We start from the raw sequence: 26,913 nt of genomic DNA, 5'->3' as shown, positions 1-26,913 counted from the left end.
GTCTTATATATTCCTTGCTACCCCGTCCTGGCTACGTATTCCGTTATATATTGATTTCCCTACTAACTATTCCCCACTGGTATTACCTATTTTAAATTCCCAGTCATTATCAGCTGTAACATAATGAATTCTACGTATTACGCACCTCGTATTATTAGCTACGTATTCCATAAGGCGTATTCATGTTAATGTGTTTCCTTATCTGCTCTATGTTGCCTGTTTGATGACCCAGCTATATATTCCTTGTTGGACAACACCGTTATGTATTCACTGTTGGACAGCACGGCTATATATGCCCTGCTGAACAATACAACTTCATATTTCCTGCTGAACAAAACAGCCACATATTCCCTGATGGACATCAGCTACATGTTCCCTGTTAGACATCAGCTACATATTCCCTGTTAGACAACCCACCTACTTATATCCTGATGGACAACATAGCTACGCATTCTCTGTTGGACAACGCACCTTTGTATTCCACGTTGTCCTTGTCGGACAACACAACTACATATTCCCTGCTGAGCAACACAGCTCCATATTCCGTGTTGGACAATACAGCTTCATATTCCGTTTTGAACAAAACAGCTACATATTCCCTGCTGAGCAACACAGCTTCATATTCCCTGCAGAACAACATAGCTTCATATTCCCTGCTGAACAACACAGCTTCATATTCCCCCTTGGACAATACGGCTACATATCCCCTGTTGGACAATACAGCTACATATTCCCTGCTAAACAACACAGCTTCATATTCCGTGTTGGACAACACAGCTTCATATTCCGTGTTGGACAATACAGCTTCATATTCCGTGTTGGCCAATACAGCTACATATTCCCTGTCGGACAATACATCGACATATTCCCTGCTGAGCAACACAGCCACATATTCCGTGTTGGACAATACAGCAACATATTCCATGTTAGACAATGCAGCCACATATTCCCCGTTGAACAACACAGCTACATATTCCCTGTCGGACAATACATCGACATATTCCCTGCTGAGCAACACAGCCACATTTTCCGTGTTGGACAATACAGCAACATATTCCATGTTAGACAATGCAGCCACATATTCCCCGTTGAACAACACAGCTACATATTCCCTGCTGAATAACACAGCTTCATATTCCGTGTTGGACAATACAGCTTCATATTCCGTGTTGGACAATACAGCTTCATATTCCCTGTTGGGCAACACAGCTACATATTACCCTGTTAGACATCAGCTACATATTCCATGCTGAGCAGCACAGGCACATATTCCCTGCAGAACAACACAGCTTCATATTCCCTGCTGCACAACGCAGCTTCATATTCCCTGTTAGACAATACAGCTACATATCCCTGTTGGACAACACAGCTACATATTTTCTGCCACACAACACAGCTTCATATTCCGTGTTGGACAATACAGCTTCATATTCCGTGTTGGACAATACAGCGACATATTCCCTGTTGGACAAACACAGCTACGACTTCCCTTCTGGACAACATAGCTACATTTTCCCTGCTGAACAACACAGCTTCATATTCCGTGTTGTACAATACATTACATATTTCATGTTCGACAACACAGCTACATATTCTCTGTTGAACAAACATGGCTATATATTCCATGTTGGACAACATAGCTCTATATTCCCTTCTGGTAACATAGCTATATATATATATATTCCCTGTTGGACAACACAGCTACATATTTCCTATTGGACCTCAGCTACATATTCCTTGTTGGACAGTAGAGCTATATATTCCTTGTTGGACAATACAGCTACATATTCCTTGTTGGGCAACACAGCTACATATTTTGTTTTGAACAACACAGCTTCGTATTCCATGTAAGACATCCCAGCTACGTAGTCGCGTAACGCGATCGTGATATTCTGCTTGCATTCTGCCTTGAAGCTGTCACGCGGCGCTACAACGAGAAAACAACAAAACAATGCTTTATGTGATGCATGGCTATTATTTCAATCTTAATTATGGAAGCCTGAAAGAAATCGCTTTATGTTTCTCGCCTACATATCCCCATGACATCGTACCATTAATGTAACCATGTTTGGGCTTTTAAACAATTTGCAAAGGCTTTGACCATTGATACACCAGTTGGTGTATAGCTCACGTTGCCAAAGGTCCTTATTGTATTCCACAAGCTAAGTGAAAGGGACGTGGTAACAGTAATAACGTTCAGTCATATCAGTCGTGGTCCATATCCACTAATACTGAGTGGACATCCTTACTGTTGCAGGACAATTGAATCGCTAGTTCTAAAGTGCTGTAATATTGATATTACGATGTACAAGATACCATGGATTATGCGCCTGATAAGGTCATACTGCTCAACACGCAGACCGCGTTAATAACCCTTGAAATACTGAAAACTGGGTCTGTAGGGGTCGTTACCACCATTATGCGGAGTAAATGTCAAGACAAGGACTCCACTCTTGATCCAGTCTTTAACTGATGATTCTCTTGAACCATGCTTCTCGGCTGTGTAATGATATTGTAAACCTTGCCCTATTAAGTGACTAGTTGCAGTTTTGCTGAATGTGTCACCATTATAAAAGACGTTCAAGTTAGCTGCTGTTGTAATGACTTTTAGCGCGTGTGTACTGATCAAAACATGAAAGAACTTACATAGCTTGAAAGAGATTCTTCTTTTATGTACAAAACAAACACACACAACATATCAGTTACAACTGATACGAGTTTTGCGCAATATTCGATCGTAAGTCATAAACGCATTCTTATGATATAGTCGGAATCGTAAATAGAATCTGCTTTTAGTGAGATTTCTTATGATTTGGGAAATAATTTAAAATAAAAGTTGATTTTTGAAGCTGCCGTAAAACATAATGAATCGACAAATGTATCTTTTTTTAAACCATCATTTTAAAATGTAATTAAAACGCATTGTTTCTGTTTTATTTCCTTGAAACTTAAGCTAGAAATGACAAAATGGTCCTGAGACGTCCCCCCCCTTACAGACACATGCGCGCACTCTAACACAAACACACACACACACACACACACACACACACACACACACACACACACACACACACACACACACACACACACACACACACACACACACACACACACACACACTGTGGATTGAACGGCCCATCACACTCAATGGCGTACACAAATTACGTACATCAGTTACCTTTCAGTTATTAACATTGAAATATTCTATTTGTATCTTAATGCCATTTTCCGATTTTCTGGTATGAGCCCGTTTCATAACCAAACTTCAATACCTTAACAATTTTTATGTCTTGCGCTTCAAACATTGATTAAGTGTTATGAGCCGATGAAAATGGAATGGTTCAAATATCAAATGAGAAAACTTCCGTTAACATCTTTCCTCTAGTTTATTGAAGTCAGCTGAGAAGGACTGCTCCATTCTTTTTAAACACAGGTAACTAATCAGCCACATACACAATTAGCATATCATACATGGTTAAGTCCAACTGGATTAATAGTTTTTTTATGAATAGCCGTCCCTTTCATCTGTTAATAAAATCAATATTGTGTAGCTGTAGAAACGCTGCAGCTAATGCAAAGAAAAATGTGATCTTGTTAAGTAGAATAATCTTTCTTCAACAAAATACCAGACCATTGAATGATCTGTTCGTTAACTGCAATCATTGCAATTCCCTATATTTATGCATATTCTGGGGACGAGGAATGTGGTGTTATGTCAATATATAATAACTTATGACAAGCAGCCATAAGTTTCTCCTTCAGCGAGTGGGGATGTGTTTTTTTCAAAATCCTACATCTCCTCATGAAAGACTTGCCGAAGACACTCTAGCTGCTGCCATGCTTCTGTATAACACACTACGTCAATTACCGCATGTTCTGGTATCTAAGAAGTTCGTTCCTTCGGGACCAGAGGACTAATTAATGACTCTGGGCTTTTTCACGGTTGTCCATTTAGAGCAGAATTGGTTCGACCTATCATGTTTTAAAACCATGTTCAGAATTTGGAGATTCTGATTGGCACCATCTGACATGCAGTTCAGTCGAAATCGTTCATCAATATTTCAGTTCTCAAATATTGATCAATGAAGAATTCAAGTCATTGCAACGAATTCAGACTGGGAGCCAATTCAATTATTAAACTTTATTTTTCCCTCGTGAAACGTGAATTCGGATTTCTGCCTGAACTGGTATAACGAATGAGCTAAAGAAACGTACAAAAACGGGATATGTTGTTTTATTCAATCAAACCTTATCAAGTACGCGTCTGGGATAAGCCAAAAACTTTAGTACAACGAGAGCAGCATTTGAATTCCTTGCTACCATTATGTCAACGTGTGCTGCAGAATTCCATCTGAAAAAAATAGTTAATTATGATAGACGCTCTCGTACCATCCATCTCATTGCTGGGTCATACGTTAAACGTCTGTGCGAGTCCGCTTTGAAAAATTAACGATTTCACACAAATTTCAACACGATAAGTGAGGTTTTTGACGTCAAGTTGTGTAAATCCAGCACAGTTTTAAGAAGGGCTTGAATGTGATCAAAGGGCATTGTTAACCCCGGTGGCAGCGTCTGAAACTGAGAGTCCCAATGCGTTACATTTTGGCACTTGCATGATTAGGATTTCTGTTTCAGGGCCAAAATAACTCCGGGACGATGAAGGTAAAAACTCAAGTAATAAAAATCATTGGAATAATACATGTATATGAATTTTAAGCTTGCGATCACCTTATAGGCCTTTCACACTTTTACATTACACTTTGGTACTTGGATGATTAGGATTTCTGTTTGGGACCAAATATAACTCCATGGTCGATGGAGAACAAAAGTCAAACTCATCCAAATCATAGGAATAATACATCCATATGAATTTCAAACTTACAATCATTTTTGGTCTTTACTCAGTTTAATAAACTTCAATAAAAAGTATCCGCTTTTCGCTCCGTTTGTGTTTCATGGTCTGTTTGTATTCTATCCGTGCTCGTTTTACCATGCTTGCTGCACTCCCTTTCGGATTTCCTCACCCAGTACGATCAGATTCGACGATAATACTTGTTAACTGGTGAAACTCACAGACTCGCCGTTCGTGAGCACTGATATATATTATATATCTGTCGAATATATGGGACATTACATCAAATTACTGATGTAGTTATTGACATTGAATACATAAAAAAAATTCTCTTAGGAATGCCAATGCCAGTGAGATTCTTTTACCGTTATAAGTTCGACGGATTGTGATCACTCGTAGTAGTACTAAAGCTCAACTAAACCATAGCATGGTGAGACGCTAACGAGCGTTTTTCCTACTGTACTTCTCGTCGGAATTGACTGCCTCCGTTATCTAGTGGATAGAGCGGAAGTTCGGTGGTTCTATCACCGACTGCATAAAACCAAAAGACGTTGAAAGAGAGTACTTGTCTTTTCCCTGCCTGGCGCTCGGCATTAAGGGGTAAAACAAGGTCTGGTCGGCTCGGAGTCAGTATACTGGGTCTCAGTGGGGTATCCCGCGGCATGATGCAAGCAGCCTCATACACCTGCATGCACGTAGCTATATAGGTGCAATAATTTTGCGACGTTAAATCCCTTTAACCGCACTTCACCTCGTCTGAATTGTGTTGAAGTGTGAACACGTTCAAACTTTGTGCCGCCATCACATTGCACCACAGACGTCTGCTGATATTGAATTACATAAAGTGTTTCACCAACGCTTGCAAATGGAATATTAGAAATCATGAGGACCGATACTGAGATGATTTATTTCAGATCACAGGGTCGCCCACGAGGTACTGAATTGCAACTCGTTACCTGATACTTTTAATCGCCAACTAGCTGTCAAATATCGCGATGCTGTGGTGTTTATAGCAGGAAGACGCCACGACTAAAAATGCAGTTCCTGTACATGTGTCCAAATTGACGTAAACGTTTGAAATTATGTCCAAAAATCTATATTATCCACGGGGTATTCAATCTATTTCCAGCACTAAACAGCGTCAGTTGGAAAAAGGCGTATTTACTACATCAAGCTAATTCTGAATTCCAACTTTCCTCGTAAAATGAAACCAATCACAGTTCCAGAGGGTTAACCAGAAAAAAAAACATCCTCCACCATCTTTCTCCCCTAAAGTCAGATCTCTTACTAAACAAGTAAAGTTCCCCGAGCAGTGCAGTGTCTGTGAAGGGAATGTAGATAAGCTTATCTTAGCTTTAAGGGAGCAGATACATGCGAATGACAATTACTTGCCGATTTTTTATTGTTCCTCCGAGTTATGTTAAACTTGCCATCGGCATGTTCCCAAACTCATTGTTTGAACATCGCACCGCGCCTCAAAGACCAGCGGAACCGACGGGCGTTATGTCTTTGTTGGACCGTTTATCACGTTTTCCTTTGCTGTTATCTCCAATGTACTCAGTTGTAGCTATTGACACTTTCATCAGTTTGGGACATGCGCTAAACGAAATTAGATTAATCTGAGATTTAAATTTGGCCTTGTACTACAGTAGTTTCTCTGGTGCCGTGCAGGTTTCATACTTGATTGACAGAGGAAGGTTGTTGCAGTCAACGTTCTTCCGGGTTGTTAAGTGAGTGAATGAGTGAGTGAGTATGGTTTTTACGCCGCTTTTAGCAATATTCCAGCAATATCACGGCGCTGGACACCAGAAATGGGCTTCACACATTGTACCCATGTTGTGACTCGAACCCATGTCTGCAGCGCGATGAGCAAACGTTTTGACCACTAGGCTACCCTACTGCCCTACACGAATAAAACACATTATTTGGAAGTGATAAATCTGTTAAGAGAACATACAAAACAGAACGGTGACACCAAAATTTTGGGGAACCCCCTATTATGCCTGCCTTTGCATGTGTCTGTGACATGTGACACATGTGGTACAAGATACGCTCACCATTTCGTGGACACCTGGTATCATCACTATTCATAATGGTCGTGTCTGCCTCAGCGTCAAATGGAAGCGAGAAAATCTTTTCCATAATTATAAGCAATCTCCATTGTACTATTTTGACTATATCACAAGTACGTGTTAGAAAGGTCTGAAGTAATTTGCGGGTAAAAAATATTCGTAAAATGTGAAAGTCTCTAAAACTGACAAGTGCATCATTGAGTTTCCGTGCCAGATGTTGTTCAGCCTTTGATTCTAGCTGATACATTATTCGATATAATATTGATATTGATTATATAGCCTTGAAAAAGTAGATGGTAATATACTTGTTCTTAGTTCGCGCCAGGTGAGATTTCATCTCCTGCGATGTCACATTAGTTTAAGCGAAGCATGTCTCTCCAATATAGAGTGCCAAACATAAATGAGAAAATATCACCATGAGGAGCTACCTACTGGCCTGGTTGTTTTGTTGTTATTTTGTTGTTGGTTGTTTTTTGTTTATTTGTTTTGTTTGTTTGTTTGTTTGTTTGTTTGTTTGTTGTTGTTGTTTTTTTGTTGTTGTGTTGTTGTTTTTTGGGGGGCGTGATTTCACGTACACATGGTATCTTCATCGATATTCCGTGATTCATTCATTTACTTTCCACCACTATTTTGCATTTTACGCCCAATAGATTTTTGTTTCGTCAGAAAATCTAGACTGGCTATTCCCTAGGGTTGGCTAGATATTTCCTAGATGACGATGAATAGTTGCTGATGCTAAAAAATGGTCAACAGTATATTTTAAATATTTGTCAGAACTACATGTTGAGACGTTCAGAAATGATAACGTCGAATACTGTTGAAGTATTTAGCTTGGTCTGATACCATGTTCAGTGACTCACGTAGTGTTCACGTCGAATACTGTTGAATATTCACAAGCGCCTCGTACCATGTGGAAGCATTCAATAATGTATCGCATCATAGTAATAGCGTCTACTACCATGTTATTGACATTTAATGGTGTATAATACATCAGTAAGGATATTTAACTGTGTCATCTATTGAATTTAATAGTGTCTAACACTACAGTGAGGGCATGTAACAATGTCTACTACTATGTTAATGGTATTCAATAGTGTCTAAGACCAGATTTAGGATATTTAACAGTGTCTACCATGTTGATGGCATTCAATAGTGTGTCATACTTTGGTAAGGCTATTTAACTGTGTCTACTACTATGTTAAAGGCATTCAATAGTGTCTTATACAATAGTGATGGCATTTAACAATGTCTACTACTGTGTTATTGATATTCAATAGCGTTCAACAGCATGTTCAGACATGCACTAGGTCTCCTCTCATGGCAATCAACATGCGTGATGTGTAATAGTGTGTCATAAACTAATCGATGTCTGTCAATATAACATTTTTTTAATAATGTCTGCGTAGGTGTGCTCGTTATTCCATTAAACAGAACTGGATTACCCTCTGATGCTCCAAACCTGTTCTATTTGCAACATCCCTTCCGGACTTATATACTAGTCCCAGTATTTCTTTATTCTCAAACAAAAACTGTACCTCAGACAGTCAACCGGAACTGATTGTGTATTTCTGGCATGCTATTGAGGCTGATTATCGAGCTGTGTTTGTACCGAAATTATCCATAACCGTAATTTCTATTGTTGCTTGGTGTTTTGTACGATATTGATTTTCAATAGACGGCTCTGGCTACAAACACTGTGTTAGATCAACAGTTTTGTTTAATGGTTCAAAAGCCTGTCTTATCTGCATTTCTCAGGTGTGACAGACGCCTTTGATGATGGCGTCGACGCAAAACGCCTTATATCCTTATTACTCTTGGTGCTAAAAATAATCGTCCCCTGTCGTCGATTATCATATTTCAACCTGGGAAAAATAAAGTACAATTTACTATATAATTTCATATACATAATTCCGTTCTTATTTAAGGCGTATCATGTATTAATTTTCTGATGAAACACTGCCCACTGTTGTTTTGCCCTCTACGCCCTATAGAGTCTGTTTCGACGGATAGCCGAGACTAATTGTTCTCTGGCGTTGCCGTTTTATGTTTGTTTGTTTGTTTGTTTGTTTGTTTGTGATGTGACATACTCATATTGAATATAGAAACCGAAATCGATTATCCATTAAAATGTTTTGCAATTGTTCATTGGCAATTGTTGTTGAGTATCCTTTCCATTGTTTCCCCTGCTTCGTTATAGCATATGATGTGAACCAGTACATGTTTCCATCTGGAAGAACATTCAATGTCACTTTACTATTTTCCATCAGGTATCGATGGCAGACATTCATTGAACTAATATCAATAATGTCATTTACAAATGTTTTCAAAGGTTACCTCGAATAAAAGCCACAAAACCCATTACCATAATCATAAGAATCTCTACTAAAAGCACTCGTCACAAACACATGCAAAGGCAAGTAAATTGTTCACCTAAAACAACACAGGAACATATAGTACTACTCAGGATATATGGAAATGAAGAAGGAATGTGCTTAGCTTTTCTGCAGGTTTATATAGCACCAAAATAGAAAAAAAATATTAATTGAAACGATAAGTAATGTCATCTGCATGGTTAACAGTGAGTGACGTTACCAAGGTCTGCTTTTGTCAGGACACAATTCAATCAAATATCTTTGAGTTCGCACTTCAGCATGCTTGTTCCTACTGAGAAAATTCAATTTAGAATGCTTTGGAAAGAAATGAGACAGAGTGGTTTATCCTTCAGGTTGTCGTTTTAGTTTTTGTCCGAACAATACTCCAAATTGTTGATCGATCCTTCTATGTAACCCAAGGGCGACAGGAGACATGGAAGTTATAAGTGATCGTCATTTATCGATGAGGAAACATTGTACTTTTACTGATATCACTCTTATATTACTAGGGAGGTCAAGGTCAGTGAATGTGCCTGTTGTACAACATGATCAGTCATACTTCGGTCATGGAATGTCAGGAGAAATCTTGCCTTTCACGATATGGGCTTGTTACAAGTAACAGGATGGATGGATTGATGGAAGGATAGATGTAAGTGCTTAAACTACAACCGTGAAGTATAGCTGTGTATTGTTCAATATCAGCTCATCAGGAGCACACCAAGGACATCCTTCGAAGTCGACACAGTAAACCCTTACCCAGAAATCATGTCGGAGCATGATTAGAAATTGTGACTTTGGCCTGTTGGTCATCGGGAATCATCTAAAATATTCTGCTTCCGCACTTTCTGTCCTCACGCTATGTCCTGTGTGTCTGCCTGAGCGGCTTATATTGGACTGATGGTCTTGTGGTAACACAGTTATCCTCTCTGAACGGCCATGATCACATGTTCTTTGTTTGTACAGCTCGGAATCGATTGCAAGCCCCGGGGAAGAGCAATCTTGTAGAATTCTTGCAAAAATATTGGATATGAAGAACATGATACCATCGAAAATAGCAATCTGGAGTTACTGAAAAGTAGGTGCTGGTGTGATGATTCTTACCTTTATCCAAGGTTTCTGTATTTATCTTCTATATTAAGAGGTGTCCTGGTGCTACCATTGGTTGATATCTCCAGTCTGGTACAATTTAATCTGCCTCTTACAATTAATGATTATGTCAACCCTGCATACCCATGACCATGTTCAGTAACACTTGGATTTGATCATCAAATATGAAAAACATGCATCGAACCCGATATACAACATATTGGAATAACAGCTTTATTATGAAATATTTATAACGTAAAACATGGCAAACTTGATCAATATTTTTGCAACTTTTCTCTCCAAGATCAAAACAAAGATTTGGATAGAAGACTATTGACTTAAAACATGTGTCCTCCTGATCGAGAAAATGTATTTTTTTAATAAATACTAAAACCTTTACGCCTTTCGCCAACATGATCCAGATGTATGTGTTTTCCTTGGGCCTTATTTTTGCTCGTTTTATATCTCGAGTTCCTATACCAAAAGATCCCTCCCTCCGCACTATTTAATTCCTTCCAAGACTGTGAATGACGTCCCCGGCGCTATTGATTACCATGTCATTCCTACGGCTACTTTGTCTTAAAATGAGTCAAATAACAATAACCCAGCTGCCCAGACTCCCGGAGAGCAAACCAGTTCTCACTTCCATTGCTGTTTCAGTATTATGTGTCAATATGATATTCCTGTAAATTTCTTCTATTTCTGCTGTCAAAAAATCAACGCCACGAAGAAGTATATAATGTCATTAAGACAGAAAAATACCTTTTACTATTTGTAAGCATCTTTCAAAATAGACATCAGACATATGAGAAGCTGTTTGGCAAGTCAGAACGATACGGAATCGTTTAAAACGCTGGTCATATATTCATGTCAAACTGACAAGCTCTTTCGCAATCTTCAGGCTGTGAGCGGAAAAACGGATTAAGGAACTTATTTTTTGTCAATTCCGGACGTTTTGTGCACTGTTGAATGGAATTGTCGTAGTATATATATATTTATATATCTCAGATTTATGTATGTTATGAAAATTTGTCTTTTTACCATCAACGGTCGTTATTCTTCAAGCTACAAGGTATCTATCGTTTGATCGCAGGGGTAGCTGGATAGTCCAGTGGTCAAAGTCTTTCCTCGTCACTCTAAAGACTTGAGTTCGAATAACTGTGAACGCCACTCTTTGAATCCACAGCCGTGATTTTGCTGAAATAAAGACTTGATCAAGTATCGGAAAATAACGTATATTCTTCTTTGAAAATGTTATCCACAGTAGACTAAAGTACCATGACTGATATGTACATACGGGGTTTTTTCACCTTCTGAATTTGCATTGTTTATTGTGTGTTTGTGGTCATCTAAATAGTAAAGGGCGGTCGGATAGCCTAGTGGTTAAAGCGTTCGCTCGTCACGCCGAAGACCCGGGTTCGATTCCCGACATGGGTACAATGTGTGAAGCCCGCCGTGATATTGCTGGAATATTGCTAAAAGCGGCGTAAAACTTCTCACTCACTCACTAAATAGTAAAACAATGGGTGATATTTAAGATAAATATGCGACTTAATACAAATAAAACATTCCGACGTAAATCAGTTTACCCAGCTCCTACAATATATGTGAATACACTGGGTAACAATTGAATCTGTTGGGGAGCTCTTGAAGAACACTGGCAGATGGTTCAATACACCAGCATAGTGTGAGTTCAATATCGACCTCAAGCGTTGCACCCAAGCATCATGGCACCACTTAAAGTTAGTTTTTAAACTATAAAACCTGTTTCGAGTTCAAATTTTCGTGATGTTCCCCCAGTACAACACTAAAACGGGAGACCTTTGCACATAGCAATCGCAATACACACCTTCCGGGCTCCAGTTCGTTAAGATGAGATTTTTTAATGAGAGAGAAAGAAAATACAACTCTGTATCATCAACTGTCTGTAAATCAAGTAATCAATAGTCAGAAGAAGAAAGATCAGCATCTCAAAAGTGTGTTTGTGTTGTTGTTTTTATTTTCGTTGTTGAATATTAAGGTGAAAACATTCACTTACATATTCATTTGGTTGTATGTTATTTTATGATCAAATAGAATGTTTAGTTTTATGCAGGTCTTCAGCGACCCATGCTTGTCCTAAGAGGCGACTATCGGGATCGGGTGGTCAGGATCACCGACTTGGTTGATGCATGTTATTGTATTCCAACTGCGTCGTTGCTCATGATGTCAATTATTTACAGACCACAGTCATGTTTGTGTGCTTATATGTAGCTATTCGAAATACGTACAGCCACAGTTTGCCCCTAACTATGAGTTTGCAATAGTGTGTATTTATGCTTAAACGCAAGCCTCCATACACTCGACGCATGCTCAAAGTGCAACAGCTGAACAATAACAGTCACTTTATATTAAATCGTAAAGTGGTATGTAGCACTGTGCCCCCAACAGTTTCTCCATCTATGTATCTGCCTCCTGCAAGTCATATACTTCACGGAAAGATGTTTTTTGAGTTAATTAAATGTTTTAAAAAATTGATACGAATAGGAAGAGTATTTCACAGACGTGGTTGGCCAGTTGTGAAAGATTTGTATCCATAGCCATTGAACAGGCAATTGGCGTAAATCTTCTGTTCGAAGTCATACTTCTGGCTTGTATGGATTGATATAGGCCTACTGTCTATCTTTGCGGATGGAACTTGTGATCTGACTTATGTAATTTAGATAAGGCCCACGTTGCGAGAGTCCCTTTGTATAACAACAATGTTCTTTGCACTGGACCTGTGGGTCTTGTTTTTAGGATGAATAAATTCCCAGCACCCCATGCTTGCCGCAACAGCAACTAAAGAGGTGACTTGGCTGATTGCGAGTCATCGAGCCCCAATCGTGTGGATCGATCCTCATGCTTTCAGTGTGCCTGGTCCAGACTCAATTATTTACTGGCCGCTGTGATATAGATGGAAAATTGCTGACTTTGTCCAACATTCGCACATTTCCCCTCCTTTCTACATTTCTGTTTATTCGGTTCATTCTTTCTCGTGTACTAGTATTTACTGGTGGCTGAGATTTAACTGGAATATTGCTGACTTTCTCCTTAGACCAACATCCGCGCGATCACTCACTTTTCGCATATTTCTCGTTATTCGATTTCCAATATTAAAAACCCACAAAGATGTAAAACCTTTTTAATCACGCGAGGTACGTATATGCAGTTAGACATAATTCTATGGTAAAACAACGATTAGAAAATATCATGCTACTTGACGCCGTGCCCATGGCACACACACTCTCGACATGCCCGGGGCAATGAGTGAAAGGTTAGCAGACAGGGGACAAAGTAGTGTTTAATCCCATCAAATTGGCTGATCAATAAGTCATCCATTTGAGCTAATAAATGTAAACACTGTGATTGACATGTCTGGTGATTGATTTTATGGGTAGTTGCATCAATGTGACCTAAACGTGTTGGCGGTCATAGGTTACCAAGTCCATTCACACCATCAGAAAATGGCTAATTCCACTTACAACCTATGCAGATCTAATTAAGACCACTCGGGAGAAAATAACCGTGTCTACCTCTCGTTAATGTCAAATACTCATCAAGGGCTTAGGCAGCATCGCCACAATGTCTATATATCCGTATATGCCCAAACGGTTCTGTAACAAACCATTTGTGCCGTTCACATCTGGTTATGTTGGCTTTGTGACAACTGGATCAGGACGAAGGCCCTACAAGTTGAACTAGGTCATTCAGGAATGTCAAAAATGTTGCCCCTTGAGTTGTGTGTAGGAGTCGAGATGCTTAACTATGTATGAGAACAGACCAATAACGCGATGTTCCGAGTCTTTGGCATCGATCCTAAAGTCCGTCGCCTTTTGCGGAGAAGATGAACCATAGATTTCATCAGGATGATTGGGGAATCAGCAGCCATAGCCACGCCTAGGAGTAGATGACAAACTAGAATGACCTCGTCATGAGGCCAACAATTCCTCTTATTTCAACCAGCTGACACCAATTAAGATGTGGATGGAGATGTTGGCAACATCCTTTTAGCGGTTATTCTAGATTACATCCTCTGGCTTTAATCATGCAACTGTGTTTGAAGTGTTTGGCTTCAGTAAATGAAACCTTTGGAGAAGGAGTAATCTACTTGGGACAACCCACATCTTGATGTGCCTCTTGGATCAATACATGAAATACAGAATGGAATCTAGATGCAGCCATGGTCAAGACTAGTGATGTCAATGACGGTTTCCAGTTATATAGTTCGCAACAAGCAGTTATTTTAATAAGCCCAGGTTTCAGGGATCAATCTGAGAAAGACGATGAGAGAAAATGTTCTAAAATAAGCCGACAATTTTGTAATAATTCTTTTAGATCTTTGGGGGGACATTCTGTCGTATATCTTTGATCATTTGATATCATAATAACATATATTCTGTTAATGACTGTTTATAATTTTAAACAAAATCTTTTCATGTTCATCTGAAAGCAGACTATACCTCCTCTCACTAGAACTATTATTATGAAATAATTGTGAAATGTATGAAACATATTACAAATTATGGCCCAATCCAGTTCAACTTCCTGAAGTCAAGTGATAATGGGAAGAAATTGGAAACCCAGATTCTGCTAGGACAGCCCACATGTACCTTCCAACCCAAGTGCACGTTGTCCTATTGTGATGTATTGTTATCTTCGTGGTGAGCTACCTACTCTACAGTATATTACCTTGGCATCTGGCACATTAATATAGGTTAGCAGAATGCTCACTTAGCTGTCACTTTAAGAGGATCATCCTGACTCCCCTCACATGACTGCCTTCTGCCTGACCCACTTTCCCCGAGCTCCTGTTAAATCGATTTCACTATTTCTCTATTTTGTGAACGTCTCGTATATTCTGAAGCCAATATTTCACTGCGTAATTTTCACCAATGTTGCTTATATATGTGGCCTGTGTGATTGTGAGGTTATTACTTCTGTTTAAATATGGTTGTCAATCACCAAGGTATTGTTTGTTCTGTGATCCTTCTGATGAATGTTTGCCCTTAATATGACCCTTGGTTTTCCAGCACCATTACCACACTGGGTTTCTTTAATGTGTTCAGGGTTTCCGAGCAGCATCACTTAGGTCTTTCCCTCCCCAAAGATATAACTGGGGCCGTGACAGCGTCCCTTGGTCGTTGATCAAATACAAACATTCTTCGTGATAATTAAGGATCCGTGGTTAGTCAGCACCATACCCGTGTTCGCGGATTGCACCAAAATGGTAAACATCTACGATTTGGACTGTGGGTTTCCCTCTTACAGAAAACTGACACGCAGCGATACAACTGAAATACTTTCCAAAGCAACGTAAAACCCAACTCACTGACTCACTCTTACGAGAGAAAATTCTAGTAAAATATTACTTTTCACGCGACTGATAAGCAAGACGTATAAACAGTGACTGCATCTCATGGACATCTGTAGGTTGAAGCAGGTTCCGGTCTGTCTGTGGTAGTGTCCATTCACCTCCTATATTCTCATATCCGGTACTATCTCGGCATGTCATAACGTAATGTGTCCACGACTAATGAAGCCTTTGTCCTCCTCGGCAGAGCAGCGTTACGTCGACGCGGCGTTTCATGACGTCAATCAGAGCAAACTTGTACGGAAGTAATGCATGCATATGATATCTCGCAAACACAGAGACTTGGCATGCCTCATGCTCTTGGGCGTCCTTTCCGTTAAAGATATGACGGTGATCTTTCTCTGAAGACAAGGATTGAGTGTTCAAAATCAAGTTCTGACCTTTGGGAGTCGTTGGTGTTTTTCTATATATTCCATCTTTTATTTCAGCCATGTGAAGCGCGGTCTTGCAGCGATTCTACCAAGCATCAGATATTAAAATCCAGAATCTCAACGTGTCTTCAGCCCGGTTTTCCGGAGCCCAGAATGCAATGTCCTGCATGAGTCACATCATCGTCAGGGCCATGTACGTACTCAAGCGTCTCTTCAGGACGGAGCAGGCGGACACTAAAGCCGAGCTGGACCAGAGTAAGCTGGTTCGGAAAGTCGGCAGGAAAGGAAAAGGGAAGGGAAACTTCAACATGCCGTGTGGTGTGGCGGTCACCAAGGCTGGTAAGTCCTGTGTCAGCTTGTGGGGCTCGATGTCAGTTTGTGGCCGGGATAGGCCGACTTGATACTGAATGGGGGGAATGCATACGATTGAAACAGGTTTTGTTGATTCGGATACCTTTACCTTTTTGAGGGCCCGTTGGGATTTTGGTTAAGAAGTGGCTCCCCCCTCAAGTGAAATGGTTGATTGCGTGTCATCGTCCCTCGTTGGCGTGGGACGTTGCTCATAATATCACTCACTGGTTTGTCTGGCCCATAAAGAGATACAATCCGCTCACTGAACAGAGCTGCATCCTCTTATCATGTCATGTCATATGGTTCAAATCCCATATTCTCCCCGGTAGCTCAGTGCCATTCTCGTGCTCGTTCTTTCACCGAAGTGGTGAACGTTTTTTTACCTGCATCACGAAAGGTTTGCTTCCCAAGTTATTAGCCGATAATTCTTTATGTTTCTGACCTACTGCATTCCTATCTCGTGCATTCCAGGGCAGTATTGGTCTCCAGTAGCCTAAAATCTTTGAGTTGCACCCATGTGTGATGGTGGCTAATAACGAAACGAACAAGAAATGGTTATTCGAGGGTGATGTATTTGACACGGGTATCATAGTTGTGTTTTGGACCTTATGCTTGCAATGTTTCGGCGACTGTTTTCTGCTAAGTAACGTTCCGATAACTTGTTTAATTTGTTTTATCATGTCCATCTTTCAAGTGTTCTTTTGCGGGTAGTTTTGTACCGTACATGACAAGTAGATTGGGTACCGTACATGACAAGTAGATTGACATCAATATTCTTAGCGTAATGTACTAATCTCTTCCAAGAAAATCAAGATGGTATCATTTGGCTATATAATATATTTTACATATGTGGCAGTGCAAGTAACGTCAGAGGTGATGTCTATAAATATCGGGGTGGGGGGTGGGGGTGGGGGGGGGGTGGGGGGGGTCATTGCACTGACAATAGGATCTTGGTTCGCTTATATCAGGAGCTCCAACTATACAGATCTTGAAACGTTACCTAAATTCCTTCAATGAACGGTTGTGGTGAAGGTGTCTGAAAGTTCTTTTAAGTAATTCAGCAAAACTATTGTTCATCTGAATTACACCAAAGCCAACTGACTTTTATCGATGTTCATGTATACATTTGTCGCTGAAATTCCAAAAAGGGTTGAGAAAAATTGTGTCATCCATTTAGGAAAATCGCAACTGGAGTTTTGTTTCGTGCATACACCATTTGACCTTTGTCGACGCTGAACGATAGATCCGTGGGTTAATACAGTCGACAGATCAATAGAGATAGAATAATGTTGTTTAAGTAGTAGACGCTATCAAATGTATTATGTCGTATTTATCTTTTAACCCTAAAGCTTCGAACTGATGCATTGGTCAGAATCTCTGACATCTACTGCCTAATGCTTTGTGCATTTGAATGGCTGGTTAGGTAAAGATGTTTACTAGGCAAATTACTGTCACTGTGATACAGTTGTGTACGTTTAAATCTAAATGTGATGGCGCGTTAAAGTTTAAAAACAATCAATCTTAAATCGCTAATTGTCAAATTTATTTTATGGTAACTGAATATGAATGTACAATGTAGATATTGTATAACAGAAACAGGGCACTATACGATGTTTACCCCATAAATTTCATGTTTTACGAGATACTTTTGATCAAGACGTTGTTCTACTGACGTGTGCAGAACGAGAATTTCTTTGTGACGTATTATGCAGCGTGTTCATTTAGGTCTTCCAGCCTTTAGGCATGACTCCATGACTATCTTTAATTTTAAGTCACTATATTGTCCAGCTGTCAATGTGTCAAAGGGACGTCACTCTGTATGGAATTTTAAGCACGTAACGTCAGTGAAATGTTGACTCACGGGTACTTTAAGTACAATTTTCTCGCCATGTAAAATAGTTTTCATTGTCTTCCATTATCTCCTGTATTTGTGATATATGTGAACTGTCACTGTAGGGATTAAATGTGTACTTGTTGACACTCAAGATCTGACGAAGAGGCCACCCGTGAGCAACTTCATCACCATGAAACGCTTCACGCATCATGGAATGAGCTCACGTGATCCATCGCCAAGTCAACAAGTACACGTTTGAACCTTGATTAATCCTTGATTGAACAAACCCGTTCCACCTTCAGGCACAGTAGCTGCTTCCACATTATTCCGCAAACCATGACACATGATAATTGTTTGTATATGCACCTAGAAAATAATTAAGCCCCACAAAATATATATTTCCATATAAAAGAGCAAGGTTGTGTTTGTTCAACTTTATGGATAACAACTTCTGGTTTATTGCATATAGCGACCTTTCGATGTTGAGTTTTACACCGTTATCAAGCTGGAGTACTACAGTGTACGAATCTATTCTAGCTTGACAACTGGGTAAGACGCTATATGCAATACACCAGAAGTTGTTATACATAAAGTTGACCCCCCCCCCCCCCCCCCCCCCCGCTCCCCCCGCCGTGATATTGCTGGAATATTGCTTAAAGCGGCGTAAAACCAAACTCATTCACTCACTCATCATCTGCATAGCTTAATTAACGACCAAGGTACAAGACACATTATTATATCACTGTGATTACATTCTAGTCTGTCTCCCAGACCCTAGAGAATAAATTTAAGGAGTGATTGCCTCAATTAAGAATTTGTTTTGTAGATATATAGTTTTCATTAATAGAATAGTAGAGCTTTATTTCTGAAACTAAATGTCAGAATAACTGCATTCGTATCCCCGGCAAGACGACATTACTAATTCAGACTACGTTGTTTCAGGCGACATCGTCGTGGCCGACACGGAGAACCACCGGATACAGATATTCTCCCCGGAGGGCGTGTTCAAGTTTAAATTCGGAGTAAAGGGAAGTAAACCGGAACAGATGAATTACCCAATGTGCATTGCCATGACAACGGATGAGTGCATAGCATTGACTGACAGTGTTAATGCGTGTGTCAAGGTTTTCTCGGTGACTGGGGTATTCAAAGAAAAGTTCGGAGGGAATGATGTGTTCGAGTTTCCCTACGGAATAGCCATCAGCCCCGACAACTACATTACGGTGACGGATATATGTAAACACTGTGTCGTGGTTCTCTACCCGAGTGGGGGTGTTAGCCATACGTTTGGTTGCTATGGCGACGATGCCAGAGAATTCGACCATCCTTATTTCGTTGCTGTGAACAATAACAAACAAATAATCGTCTCAGACGCTGGCAACAGCGCAATAAAAATCTTCCATTTCGAAGGAAAACTGCTGCGCACGTTTTCTCTGAACGAGTTCCGGTTACCGGCGGAAGAAACGTTTGTGTCACTACAAGGCCTATGCACAGACACCGATGGAAATACTATTGTTATATGCAACAGTACAGTGTATATTTTGACCAAGAACGGACGCCTCTGGGACATATTCACTCCAAAAGACGGACTTTCGTCGCCTAAATGTGTTACCTTCTCTCCTCTGGGCCGAGTCGTTGTGACTCAGTCAAACTTTGACGACCGTCACGAAATGTGCATTTATAGGTACAACGTTGAGGATTACAAACCATTGAATACATTAGTATACTATGCTATTTCTATTTAATGCTTGTTGATATAGTGTAGTATTGCTTAGAGTAGTGAAATACTAGCTGCCTGTAGACATTATACTGAAGAATGTGCCATACAAGGGACAGTTTGTTCTGATCATTGTTGACAGTGACTGTGACGTCATTGGTTTGTTTCAAATATATACACACAGTCGAACCTCGTTGTCTCGGATGTGTCGAATCCCGGTTGTGTCGAACTCAGAGTCCCGTCTCAGCAAACTCTTACACAGTATGTACTGTTCTAACCCGGATGTGTCGAACTGGATGTGTCGAATATACCGGTTGCCTCGAATATATTCGAGACAACGGAGTTAGGCTATATTGCATTATACCTATTCTATTTCGAATGTTTGGACGTGTGTTATGTGAATATTATTATGCCTTTCTATCCAAATTATATACATTTTTATGTGTTTGTTAAATACTTTTACATGTAGATACAAAGTTACAAGTTACAAAATGTTAAACTTAGCATATACCAAATGATAGCAAATAGTTGGTATGGCGTGTGTGAACGAACTGTGACCAATATCATTAATTCTTATGAATAGGATTATTATATATGTATTGAATTTGCATGCCAGTCATGAATCAGACAAGACTCACAGAGAGCCATTGAAGGTATTTGACAAAGTTTAAGCATGGGTATGTTTAAAGCTGTACAACGTCACAATATACTCAGGCCTTCTGTGTCCATCTTCCAGAGACAAGGGAGTTGTCAGTTACCACCGTTGCCGAACGAGGCTGGAATATTTAGCTGGATTAACGAGTATAGGCATAGTCCAATCAATATCGCGTAACGAAATCGACATCCGGTTTGTAAACTGCTGTGCTGATTTCAGTCGATTGCATGATTTTAAAAGCATGTGTACCGTCAACTCGGCGTTGACATATTTATCAAGATGTTTCATGTTCTCGATCAAGGTGCTCAAATAATTTGATGCACTTCGCGAGGAAATACTCGTTTTATTACAATATACATCTTGATCATCGATCAGATCGTCTTGACTGGGGCCGCCATTTTGTTTGAAGCAAATGGAATCAATGTGATAGGTGGAATCGGATTGGTCAATAGGACGGACATGACTCGTAATAGCCAATGTTGGCGCTACGATCGAGCCTAGAAATTCCAGCCCAGTTAGGCAAGGGTGAAAACTGGACCTTTAGTATCAGTTAACTCCCTTGCCTCGGGACGATGTCTACATCACTCGTAGCTAGATATGTGATCTGTCTCTTGTGAAACAAGTTTGAAAGATGGAAAGATGATTTTGCTTAACTGTTTTTTACCATTTTTAACATATTCACTTTGGCAGACCGAGTTCATTGGTGTGGTTTGTCGTTATATACAAATATATTTCACAGCTCGAATGATCAATATTGCATACAAAAGGACGTATGAATATATACAGACAACAATGTCGACCGAGGGAATGACGAAGATACTGGTAATGAAATTGATTTTATGAGCGCTTAAGTCTCAGAAGTCACAAGAACAATCAATACTGTGGAGTCCCCGTTATCTCTTGATTTAGCACTGGTGCTGTTTATACCCACAATAGTGCAAGCATTCATACAGGCACACAACCACCCCACCTTACATTCAGTTCTATACGACTGTTTACATGAAAGGCATACACAAACTAAGGGTGGATCCAGCATTTTTAAAAGGGAGGGGTCCAAAATATCAAAATCATCTCTCATTTAGGGAGTGGGGATGAGGTGATAATCTACAACATACTACCATTTGGTTTTCAAAGGGGAGGGGAGTGGGGGGTGGGGGGGGGCTCCCATATATGCAAACACAATGATATTGTTGACCTACCCCTGCATTAAGTCTCTGCTTCGCCATAGATTGAAGAACGATTTACTTCATTCAACCGACAACGCGCCATGATAGGTAATGTTTCAGCATTATATACATGTTGGACGAAAACATTTCCTGGAGTATTTAGTCTTTTTTTCTGGTTTTCCTGCTTCACTCAGCATCACATGATTCCTCTTGGTTATCTTCTTTCTCAGGAAAAGGATGATGCTGTATATTTTACGTGCAGGTGGACATTGCCTTGAAATATTGATTTTGGTCATTACTACGTGTTCCACACACGCGCTGGGGGAACGCAACCATTAATATGCATTTTTTAATAATTTGTTTCGCAAGCTGTTATTGTTGTGGAACAGAAATTGCTGTTAAGATGTCGGGTGCATTCAGAATGCACATCTGCATACCTACATGAACCTAACAAACTTAACCAGTCAAACAAATTAGCACAGAAATGTACAGTAAACTACGGTTATAATGAACTCAAAGGGGCCACTTATTTTAGTTCGTTGTAACCGTAGTTCGTTATAAGCATATACACAGCAAATATACAGCATATGGACGGTGTCAAACACATTTCGATATATCCGTCAGTTCGTTATAAGCGTGTTCGTTAAAAACGTGTTTTTTCTGTAAGTTCAAGTAAGCGTAACTTCTTAACCTTAGATATTGCTAAACCGAATTTCTATTACTAATATTTGTGATAAGTGGAGTCGAAATAATCGTCTATATTACCAAGAAGAGAGCAATAACCGGGAAAGCAGTTTTTTGGTAAATGTCGCAATGACGTTTATTTCTTGTTTCACGCTGATTGGCGAAACCTCGTGTTTTTTATCTTCTTTTTTATTATTTGCGAAACATCTTGGCAGTGCATTATCTCGATTGAAAGTGACGCCATAGATTGTTCATGAGATCACAAAATATTTTTATGCAACGTATCAACAATTGATTGAATTGGTCGACAAACATATATTTTTCTACGTTGTATCACAAAGTGTTAACGGTAAAATATAATAACTTTTCCAAACCCGGAATTAGGTAGTATTTACCACACGCGAAAGAGGAATTTATTCTTGGACAGATCAACCGTAATAGTTGTGAAATAATTTCTTCATGGAATACTCACCATTTCATAGGTCTCGATAATCAGCATGCTCTGATATTCCAGCACAAAGCAGAGAGTATATTTCTAGGATTACTGTAACACCATGTAAACATAACCATCAATGTAGTGGTGTACATGTGTACTGTGACATATATTAAAATATTGGCGTACCATCATTGTCAAGGCAATATCAAACGGCCTAGACGTCATTCACGCATCTCCCTTCCCGAAGAAAGACTGCTGAGCCGTTGTCAGTTCAAGGGACGTAACTCTGTAAGGTTTACACGTTCCACCATGTTGGCACACTAGGTTTAATGACGAATGCTCACATTTCATTTTCTCTCAGGTCTGTCCTCGACACTATTAGTCGGATAAAGCGTATTTGTGTATAACTTGGATTTTTTTCGGTTTAAAGAGGGGAGTCTGCTGATTATTTTCAGTCATGAAAAAATTATAGAGCCAGTTTGGGAACTAAGGAAGCATTTTCATTGAAAAGGCAAACACGTAAGAGTCTTTCCACATTGTTTTCGACAATTAATGTAAATGTTTAAAAAAAGATTTACATTCAGAAAAGCAAACATGTAGGCGTCACTATTTAAAATGAGAAATGTGTTTCTCCTTGAGAAGATTCATCCGGAAACCACGTTCCCAGTGAAGTAACTTTGATTTACCTGTTTCCAAATTAACCAATCAGGTACTGACTTGTATATATTTATGTATAGTTGTTCAGAATATTATTTATGCGGAAGGCGGGTTTCCATATTTGCAGTGTCAGACTAACGAGATATACATATGAACAGGGTTCGGAATGACCAGGTTTTCATATATACAGGTTTCGGACTGACCAGGTTTCCATATATACTGGATTCGGACTGACCAGGTTTCCATATATACAGGATTTGGACTGACCAGGTTTCCATCTATACAGGGTTCCGAGTAACGAGGTTTCCATATATACAGGGTTCAGACTGACCAGGTTTCCATATATACAGGTTTCGGACTGACCAGGTTTCCATATATACAGGGTTCAGACTGACCAAGTTTCCATGTATAGAGGGTTAAGACTAACCAGGTTTCCATATTTATTGGATTCGGACTGACCGGGTTTCCATATATACAGGATTCGGACTGACCAGGTTTCCATCTATACAGGGTTCCGAGTAACGAGGTTTCCATATATACAGGGTTTAGACTGACCAGGTAAACATATATACAGGGTTCAGACTGACCAGGTTTCCATGTATACAGGGTTAAGACTTACGAGTTTTCCATAAATAGAGGGGTATGATTAACTTGGTTTCCATATATACAATGTTCAGATTAACGAGGTTTCGATGTACACAGGGTTCAGACTGACCAGGTTTCGATATATACAGGGTTCAGACTAACGAGTTTTCCATATATACAGGGTCCAGACTAACGAGGTATACATATGTACATGGTTCAGACTGACCAGGTTTCCATGTATACAGGGTTCAGACGCAAATTTTGACCATATATACAGGGGTCTGATTAACAAGGTTTCCATATATACAGCGTTCAGATTAATTAGGTTTCCGTATATACAGGGTGCAGGCTTACTAGGTTTCCATATATACAGGGTTCTGATTAACGAGGTTTCCATATATACATGGGTATGATTAACGCGGTTTTCATATGTATAGGGTTCAGATTAACGAGGTATCCATATATACAGGATTTTGATTAACGAGGTCACAATATGGAGGGTTCAGATTAACGAGTTTTTCAGTTATGCAGGGTTTAGATTTTACTGAAGTTTCAATTTCCTACTTCCGAATATGCGAATCCCCCGCTTATAGACTATGACTATAGGCAAAACTATAACAATGCCATTGTCGGTAAATCAATTCACACTACCGGGCAAAAGAAAGTATACACTTCAAAACTGGTTTTCACTTAACAATTAGAAACGTTATGAAAATAGTCCCGAAACACTGCAAACGTAATATCCACAACATAACTTTGATACCCGTATATATCACCATCCAATAACCATTTTTCTTGTTCATTGTCAGCTACCATCAAACATGTAGCTATACTTTCTTTTGTCCGGCAGTTTACTTGTGAATTTCCTAAGTTGGTGTAATTATGCATGACGTTAATATACAAGACTCATTGTCATGGTGCAAACATACGCTTATCAATGTATGTCCTTATTTGCATCATATTGGCATTCGCCACAACCGCATTTGCAGAATCTTGTTCTACTGAAAGTTTACATCAACATTGTCCAAATACATACATATTCTGCATTTGTTTAAAAGAATTCAAATTTCTGCATACTTAGACGTTCAATTTAATGTTAATTTTCGGTAACATCCCGATACAGCTTATGTCCAGTACCAATCAAATAATCCATATATATATATATATATATATATATATATATATATATATATATATATATATATATATATATATATATATATATATATATTAAACATTTATGCCCTGAGGCAATCAATGTTTCGCTTAACTGTACATATATATGTATATTGTATGGCCATGTTCGCACTGCCATTCGTGAAAATGAGTCCTATGATTCTCAACACAACGAGTATCACTTATTTAGCCCGATGTTCACAGCGTTTCATTCATGTGCTGAGTGTTCTTAAGTGTTTTGACATTTTATTGATGCTCCAAGTGCTTATGTGCTGAAGTGAATGATGTTCTTCATTTTGTTTGTACAGGACTTTTACACACTTGAAAGGTATCTGTTAATCTTTTGCGATAAAGGTTTCTTATTTCAACTGTGTTGTTTTGTGATGTTTTGGCAATGTATGTCAGCTTAACATTGGGTTAAACACGAATATGCTGTTCTCTGCGTGAATTCAGAAATGACATATAATAATAAGAAGAATTTGATAAGTCTGTTCAACACATTGTCAGTGGATGCCAAGCTTTGGCACAAACACAGTATCTTAAGCGACATGATGGAGTGGTTCGATCCTTTTATTACCGTCTTCGCCATGCTTGTGGTTTTGACACAAAGGTCCCTCCATGGTACGACCCAGAATATGTTGAGGGCGTCATGGAAAATACAAAATTCTTTGGAATAGGCCCGTATGCAGCCTCATGCTTATCCGGGCCAACAAACCTGATCTAGTCCTTTTTGATAAATGCAATGAAATCATTTATATTGTTGAATTTTCTGTCCCTTTTGAAACTTACATGATTCAGGAAAAAACATAGCAAATATGCGGACCTCGCTTTCGAAATGGCAGCCTTGCATCCCAATTAATATCTTGAAATTTCAACTTATGTATATTGAAATTGCAACAAAGCATCTTGAAGTTTTAACTTAGCATCTTGAAATTTGATAATAGCATAGCATAGATACTAAGTTGAAATTTCAAGTTATAATCTTAAATTTTCAGCTTAATATCTTGAAGTTTCAAGATCATTATCATGAAATTTCATCTTAGCATCTATGCTATGCTGTTATGAAATTTCAAGAAAAAAACACACAAAAAAAACAATTGGCCCTAAAAGGCTTCCGTACCTTTACTAACTGTACGTGTACCTTGTCCTGTGCATTGGTTTGGTAAATACACGATGATCCGCTTGTTGTAAACTTGTACATATCATTGACGTTTAAGAACCTATGGCCTTTCTGCTTTCGTTCGGTGGTCTTCAATTGTGGAAGAATGTAGACTCGGTATGATGACAACAAAATTTCGAATAAGGAATGTTAAACCTTTTTAGCGTCTACATGGTAACAAGCCACACACTAAAGCCGTGAATATTATTATATCAAACAAAATGTACCACTTGTACAAGTGTACAAGTGGCCAAGCCAAGCAGGGAAACGATTTGTTATGTGTAATCCATTTTATCAGGTCTGGTTTTAATAAAAAACAACAACTTTAAACTGGAACTTTAAGAAAAA

At 39.2% G+C, this 26,913-nt stretch overlaps 1 protein-coding gene across 2 annotated transcripts in view; it reads left to right on the top strand.

Moving 5' to 3' along the window:
* Positions 1-21,831, top strand: part of LOC139463416 (tripartite motif-containing protein 2-like) — a 74,537-nt gene extending 52,706 nt beyond the window's left edge. For both annotated transcript variants that reach the window (XM_071244673.1, XM_071244674.1), the window contains 2 exons: positions 16,203-16,484; positions 19,273-21,831. In XM_071244673.1, the coding sequence (XP_071100774.1) occupies positions 16,304-16,484; positions 19,273-20,075 (984 nt within the window). In that variant the 5' untranslated portion in view covers positions 16,203-16,303 and the 3' untranslated portion in view covers positions 20,076-21,831. The remainder of the gene's footprint in view (positions 1-16,202; positions 16,485-19,272) is intronic.
* Positions 21,832-26,913: the final 5,082 nt, after the last annotated feature.

This window comes from Haliotis cracherodii, unplaced genomic scaffold, assembly GCF_022045235.1.
Source record: "Haliotis cracherodii isolate W230 unplaced genomic scaffold, xgHalCrac1.p SCAF_16, whole genome shotgun sequence".
NCBI classification, from domain to species: domain Eukaryota; kingdom Metazoa; phylum Mollusca; class Gastropoda; order Lepetellida; family Haliotidae; genus Haliotis; species Haliotis cracherodii.
Note: the sequence above shows the minus strand (reverse complement) of the source record. Positions and strands in the feature narration are given on the sequence as shown.